The sequence below is a fragment of the Dicentrarchus labrax genome, unplaced genomic scaffold (genome assembly GCF_905237075.1).
Source record: "Dicentrarchus labrax unplaced genomic scaffold, dlabrax2021, whole genome shotgun sequence".
In the NCBI taxonomy this organism is placed as follows: Eukaryota; Metazoa; Chordata; class Actinopteri; family Moronidae; genus Dicentrarchus; species Dicentrarchus labrax.
Genome location: NW_026136711.1, coordinates 32,199,174 through 32,206,921, shown reverse-complemented (window position 1 = coordinate 32,206,921; position 7,748 = coordinate 32,199,174). Strand labels below are relative to the sequence as shown.

At 41.0% G+C, this 7,748-nt stretch overlaps 1 protein-coding gene across 4 annotated transcripts in view; it reads right to left on the bottom strand.

The window, feature by feature from the left end:
* Positions 1–878: 878 nt before the first annotated feature.
* The window catches only part of tomm34 (translocase of outer mitochondrial membrane 34), an 8,326-nt gene continuing 1,456 nt past the window's right edge, over positions 879–7,748 (bottom strand). For all 4 annotated transcript variants that reach the window (XM_051413810.1, XM_051413811.1, XM_051413812.1 and 1 more), the window contains exons 2-8: positions 7,360–7,508; positions 6,683–6,782; positions 5,777–5,929; positions 5,092–5,267; positions 4,783–4,930; positions 4,453–4,579; positions 879–3,353 (exon numbers count right to left, since the gene is read on the bottom strand). In XM_051413810.1, coding sequence (XP_051269770.1) covers positions 3,252–3,353; positions 4,453–4,579; positions 4,783–4,930; positions 5,092–5,267; positions 5,777–5,929; positions 6,683–6,782; positions 7,360–7,486 — 933 coding nt within the window. In that variant the 5' untranslated portion in view covers positions 7,487–7,508 and the 3' untranslated portion in view covers positions 879–3,251. The remainder of the gene's footprint in view (positions 3,354–4,452; positions 4,580–4,782; positions 4,931–5,091; positions 5,268–5,776; positions 5,930–6,682; positions 6,783–7,359; positions 7,509–7,748) is intronic.

Sequence of the window (7,748 nt, the reverse complement as noted above, 5' to 3'; positions counted from 1 at the left end):
CAACTTTTAACTTGTAATTGTGCCCTGTGCTGCTTTGGAAATGCTTCCCTCCTTTTGTTTGGATTGGACCGGACCTGGGAAAAGAGTCATGTCTGAGTGTGCTGCCAACACAAACATTACTTATCTTAATTTGGTAGTTACACTTTGGACTGGAGGTTGTCTGCATGTGCAGCTGAGGAGGTTAGAGCCAACATTTTAACAAAATAGTGAGATAGAATCTAAAATAACACAGTGAAGGTTTTCCTGGTGCGCTGTTGGGAAACAAAACATGGCAACCTTTCCGGCAGAGCTAGAGATTCCCGAAGTCTACATCCCCGGGAACAGTGGGAGGACTCGGGTCTCCATGAGTGCAGAAATGTCCTTAAAAAAAGACGCTTCATCTAAGTTGCTGTGGTGCTTCTTTTTACCGGTGTAAAAGTGTCAAACTATCCATCTCAATGTGCTTTTGGCAGACTTTGTATTTTTGGGTTGGGTTATGGAACTTATTTTGAGGGGGCATCGAGACGTTCTGTCTTGTTTTTTGTCTGTACAAGAGGGTGAGAACGGGCACAGTAACTTCCTGGAGTCTCTGGTTGGCTGGCAACTGCTCAGAGCCAAGAAATAGTCCGTCTTTATTTTTTACTCTTGTTTTTACACTTAAACAGGTTAGTTAGTGAGCTTTAGAGGCGTTGGTAATCAGGTGTAGTTCCCTTTAGACAGAACCGGGCTACCCGTTTAGCTGTGTTTTCAGACTTTAGGCTAAGTAAGCATCTGGCTGTAGCGTCACATTAACAGAACAGTCATGATCGGTATCGATCTTCTCTTCTGTCTCGCAGCCAGCAAGCGAATAAGTGTATTTCCCAAAATGAACAACATGTGCTTTAAAGAAAAAGAAAAGACATTGTTAATCTCTTATTTATTTGCAGTTAAAACAGAAGCAGGTTGACAAAAACACCACAAATGTGATAAAGAATCTCAGCCGTGTCGGGCTATGATCGCAGCGTGCAGCTTCTCGGCTTTACTATGCAAACATGAATAAGTGTAAATGTATTTCACAAACTCTTCTTGCATGATACGTAACTGGAGGTGCAATTTTCTTGTTCGTCTTAAACCAGAAACCGATGTTTTACATTGTTGCTGTACTGCAGAAACTAATCCAAAAAGCAGACAGAGGATGAAGACAGGCACTTCAGGCAAGATGGAGATTGCCAAGCTACAGCAGGATTACCGATCTCACTTGTTTCACAATAATACAATGAAATGGAAAAAAAACAGACAGTACTTTGTATATGGTGACCCGTTGAGGATTGGTTTGACATATTAGTCGTTCAAATGCAAAGGAAACAAACACAAATATAACTCTCAGTGGAGTGACAGATGTATAGCAGACATCTGAATTAAGGAAGGAAGGTAAGAACACATCATGTATCTAACAGGTTCTGGATTATTGGACGGCGCTGCGGTGAACAAACCTCACATACTGTACGTCTTTGTGGTCGAAGCAAAATATTCACGTCATATCGGAGTTATCGCCGCTACCAGTTTGATTAAATAGGGTTCACACCAAGATCCAAGTCGTCATTACAACTGGGAAATATGGACGCCCCATGTCAGCTAAAGTCTGACGTTAAACCCAAACTTAATCCACATCGTGCTATATTGCTGATTATATACTGAATCTTTCATGATAATCCCTTCCATTTATCCCATATGACGTGAACACTGCATGAATGGAAATATCAATCCACTGAGAAAGACATTCACACATACTCAAAGCCTCACGAAACCAAATGTAGGATAAATAAAACTACCTGAGTGTAGAACATTATGTGGAAAATGGCTGTTAATTTATAATTCAAATCCACAATAAGCCTTTACAATCACCAGTGTTCAGACAGGAAGTGGGCTTTGTTATAGGCTTTAAATTTATGGGTGGAGCTGCAATGATGAGACGTTTCACAAACAAAATCACCAGCATTTCTCATCACTTAAGTCATTTTTAAGCAAAAACCTCCAGCCCTCTCTGGTTCCAGCTTTCCTTTGTGTTATGTGATAATAAAATTGACACCTTGTGAATGAAATTTGAAAATTTTTGAAGTTTCCAGGATATTGTTATGAATATTTTATAAAGACAGTTAATCAAGTAAAATAAACAGTTAAATACTGTAAAACTTCAATTAAAAGCAGGGTCCCAATAAGACAGGTTACTCTACTAGCCTGGTTTCATCAGATAGACGGAGGTCTCAATTAGACGTCTGGTCTGGATTTTATAGAAATCCTTTGGATGCATAAAACCTCTTAAAGCCCACCTGCTTGAGCCGCTTAGATCGCCTACAGTTCAGTCGTTCAGTTCATTTTAGGTAAACCATGAGCACGAAAGCATCAAATGATTGACTGATGTTTATTTCCCCGTCTTTGCTGAGCGAGAGTTTTGTGCAAAAGGAAGTAAACGCCTCTCTGAAAGCCTGGACTATAATCTGAAGTTTTACAGCACTCGATAATGAAGGCAATTACTCACTGCAGCTCTAATGAGGAGCACTGCAATGAGAACATAGGTTGCTAAACATGATGGTACATCCTGTAGGACGAGGTGAATGGTAACTGATAGAGGCTGTGTACTGTGGTAGATTCATCCCACCCACTCCAACCTGGAACCTGAACAGACTGATTTCTGGGCTTTCTGATGTCTGTCAGAACATTTTGACGCCTCAAACTTAATCAGAGAATATAACTGAATCCTTTAAGTGTGAAACTGTCATGTGGTCTTACATGGACCAATGGGAGCTCATAAAAAGCTAGTAAGTGGACTTTGTGTTGAGATCATTTTGTCATACATACTAATGTCAAGGTCTGGGATGAGCTTCTGTGCTCTGCTGATTACCCTTTTACAACTGGTGATGGTAAAAGCTTATCCTCAGTTAGAATTTGTGTCTCAATAATTTCAGCTCTTTTAAATAACCATAAATACTCAGTGACACTAAAACTGGTGAAATACAAACATTCTTCCTGATACATCCTCAGTTCTCACCGACCAGAGCTGTGTTTTCCAGAAGCGTCCCGAGACCGAGCTCATGTTTGTTCCAGTGAGAGTAAACAGATCAAACACGTGTTCGGTGTGAGCGAGCTTTTGGGAAACACAGAGCCGGTCTTTGAATTAAAGCGGCTGAATCGTGTCACCGCTCGCCTGACATCAATGATTCGTCTTCCTCTCCCCTCCGTTCGCAGACAAGCGACAGATCCTCACCGCTGTCTCCAGAGTCCCTGATGTGTCATCACTTCTTCTTCTGTACCTCCTGCAGCAGCTTCAGGGCAGCCATGTTCTTTGGTTCCACTTTGAGCAGATTGTTGAGGTCGTCCACACAGGCTTTGATGTCCTGCAGGAATGACAATGAGAAATGAAGAGTTAAAAACTAAACAAGGATAAGGAGAGCGAACAGTAAATTTGACCATGTTAGACAATCAAGAAAGCGTAGAGATTCTCCTGAACTAAATCTCTCTCGTGGCATGATGTTACTAAGCAAACAGGTGGATCTGGATCAGGTTTTATTCTCCGAAGAAATTAAAAGCATGAAAAACAAAGGAATATTCACTCTTTAGCGCGCTGATGATGAATACTATCAGAAGAAAATAGGTAAAAAAAGGATCCCGTGTATTAACATGTGATCTGTATCTTCATTTGTTGTCCATCGATTAACAAGCATTCTTGTCTCGACCGAAATTGCAATCGAATCTCAACATGTCCATTAGGCGGGCAAAGCTGGTGGACGGGAAATTATTTGCTTTTAACTACATGTTTTCATACACATGATGGCTGCCTCACGTAGAACCGCTTCAGACTTTTGGTTGTGCACGTCCTTAGAAATGAACGCAATGCGAACATGTGATTAAACAGCAAGTATGTCTCCAGCTTTAGTCTGTTGTCATTGTGTCCATATTACAAAATACAATTCAACTCCACAACCTCCAAAATGACCATAAATGAAACAATATTTTTCATTTTCATGAAGGTAAGATTTATTACAGATAAACATGCCTGAGATGTGACAGCGATTGCAATGTGTTCATTAACAAGCCTGATCCAGATTACATATTCAGATAATTATGAATGTTAAAATCAAGTGGAAAAACATAGCAGAGTTTGGCTATCTGTGTCTATTGACTGTTGTGCTTTGAAGAAACATAATCCAGCACTAAGATCATGAACTAGTCGTGGCTCTTTTTCTCGCCATTTTTCACACAACTGAAACCTCCGTACACAGTCGACAGTTGCACTGTACGGAGCTGCGGGTGCCAAGCTAACCGTGTCCTCTCTGTGTGTGGAATATTAATGAGGAGCTGCTGCCAGGGGAAACATCCGCAATTATCAAGGCAGGAAATGCTTTTATTTTGTCTCCTGCCCTTTAAAACCTTCTGACACTTTGGAAACTCAACGTCTGATTACTGTGTGTGGGAAATCAGAAACTGAACTCTTACCTTGAGCTCCTTGTGAGCCTGAGCCCTCCTGTAGAAAGCCTTGATGTTGCTGCTGTCAATCATCAGAGCCTCGTCACAGTCTCTGACAGCGTCTTTGTACTGCTTCACTGACAGGTAACACAGCGCCCTGATCTCACAGACAGACAGACACACACACACCCCAGAGAATTAATGAAGGCAGTTCTCTGCAGACAGAAGTGAAGCCAATGTGAAAGTCTTAAACCTGCATTCTTTCTAATGGCCAGCAGGGGGCAGCTCTGTGGGCTGCAAATAAGAAGTCTGATAGTATTGAGTCTTATGTGGAAATGTATGCATGAAGCTCTGACCCACCGGTTGGTGTAGGTTGTGACCTCAGTGGGGTTGTGTTTGATGCTCTGGCTGTACTTCTCTATGGCCTTCTTGTGCTCTCCTTTCTTCACCAGGGCGTTTCCTTCTTCCTTCAGGATCTGGCCCTTCTTCATGTCTTTATCACTGGGAGCTGACGAGAGGAGAAGCAGAAGAGCGGAATTGGATGGGGGAGACAGGGAAGAAGTAAAAAGGGTCAGAGGGGCAGATTTATATCTGAATGAATTTGCTGACACACGAGGTATAAATGACATGATCACTAGTAGAGAACACAACAGAAAATATAAATCTTACTGGGTTTATTTGTCTGTGTGGTGCCGTTGTGTTGCGGTGTGGGGTTTGGTTGTTGTACAGCGTTGGCTGTAGTTTTCTGGGATAGTTTCTCTCTAACAGACAGAGGAACGGTGGGGATGGGAGGAAGCTTTTCTCTCCATGACAAACCGTCTGCCTCTGTGAGCGCCTTCGTCATCCTGAGAAACGATAAAACACACGGTGAAAAGAATGTGAAAGGGTCACCAAAACACCCGGTTTAGTCCTTTAAGTGCAGTGAAAGACACCTGGAAAAGATACATGATCCCTTTTTTCCCATTTAATTTTATTTGTATGGAACCATGTACGATATTAGTTAGGCTAATTTCATCTGCAGTCCCCTGGCAGGTGACTAACAGCAAATTACACACAGTAGTACATCACACACACAATGGGTGTCCTGTGTGCCTTCACTATCAGAAACTACAGTTTGAAGGATGATTAATGCTGCAACAAAACTATTTCAATAAACTGAATTAGTTTAAGTAAATGAATGAAACCAGTTCTTCACTGTTTAAACTCAGCCACACATTTTTACAAGCTAGATAAAAACCAGACCACCTATTAACGCTGTGTGTGATTAGAAAGTCCAACTATGTCAAAGTTATAGACGTGGATTCATGCTTGTTTTGCATGCCATCACCACTCAGCCAGTCTACAGAACAGGTACCTGTTGGTGCCGTCGTGAGCAGCTGCTATGTTGCAGTCGATCTGCAGAGCAGTCTTGTAGTCTACGTAGGCCAGCCTGTAACGCTCCAGAGCTTCGTAGGCAGCAGCGCGACGAAGCAGAGACTTGACATTGAACGGGAACAACTCCAGAGACCTGAGAGGAAATATGTTCAGTTAATAAGTTTGACATTTTGTTTACATTCTCATCCAGATGTGGGCTTGATCTCTAATCGGGGTGAAAAATGAACTCGAACCCAGGCTGATGCGGTAAGGACTCACCACACCGTCCAAAATGAACACCCGCCAACTGCGGGTAAAGTTTGGGTTTGACGGGAAAATAAATTGGGTTCACAAATAAGTTGGAATAACAGCATAGGGCTTGTATTGTGTTTTTTATGTGTACCGGCTGAGACTAATGTGACCCTCACTGTCCACCGTACATAAATCAAATCAGCTTACTACTATGTGGTGCTCTCTACATGTCTGTGTATGTTTTTGCCATAAGAAATGTGATAAATACACATTTATCTCACTGTTCTGATTGGATAGAAAAGGTCAGATTGTATGCATATGGTGATGAGTTCTTTTGTTCATTAAATTGCAACATATCACCTTACAGTATCACAACAGACTGAATCTTAAACCCCTGTAATGTGATATGTATGATATCACCCGATGCTTGCCAATACACAGTTTCTAGGAAATCTGAGCTACATTAGAGCATAAAAGTCGAGAAGAAAAACCCTGACCGATGAAAATGAGATTTAACTAAGACAATGTGAGATGTGGACACCAAACAACTAAACATACATTGGGACAACTGCAGAGACTCACTCCAAATAATATGGAATAAAATGATCAAAAAGTAAGATGGATATAAAAGTAAATGACAAATAAAAACACTTACATATTGCAGTCTTTCACACATTCTGCACAGTTGCCATCTTTCAGGTAGCTTGCTGCACGGTTCGAGTACAAAATGCCCAAATCCTCAGGGTTCTTTTTACCTTCAAAAGGAACGAAGACTGTTTAAGAGGAGCTTTTTCTCAGACTGGTAATGCAGTCTCAGTCAAAAACCATTCAGCTATGTTCACTTAGTAGATACATCAAGAGAAAGGAGAGAGAAAAATACAGTGGATATGTGTGGGACTTTGTAATTTGTATTTTTGTTTAATATTTTAAGGTGTCCCTTTATGTATTAGTTTGTTTGCTCTGATATTTTCTATTACTCCGGGATGAATTTTCACTGTATACTGCTTGAGTTAATATCTGCTTGGGTGTGTATCCACAAAGCCTAAACCTTGGTGTGGTAAACTTTTTAAAAACATTGTAACCTGAAAAAGATCCGACTGGGATCAAAACATCATCTATACAAAAAAATCTGTAACTTGAAATCAGATATTAACGCTCCTACGGTACACCTAACGTGGCTACACCTTTATCTCTGCTAACTATATCAACAGATGGATATCAAAATTACAGAATACTTATTATAATGTAGGATTTTATTCTTGTGTTGCTTGTGTTGTTTATTTCTCAACGTGCACTGTATGGTTGCAGAGATAATATTTAAGCAACACTTACTCTTCTCCAGCTCTTTGATTGCCTGGCTGTACATATTCGTGGCCTCTCCATACTGGCCCGTCTTGAAACTTTCATTTCCAGCTTGTTTCAGGTCCACCCAGGACTTGGACTTCTGTTTCTGAGGCATCTTTTTCCTTTTTAATTGTTATCTGAAAAGATGAAACACTTGGTTACCAACTGTGCACATAAACAACATTCGTCAGCTGATCCCGGTGCCAAATGCATCCATATATTTACCAGAGGAAGCTTTATATAATCCCTGTAACATAAAGTGACCTCCTGTACCACTGTACTGTACACACTGCTTTAATAGTCCTTCACTGATATTGTTTAAATACTCACAACAACAGCAATTACACAACGACAGAGGGTGGACGCCTATACTGCAG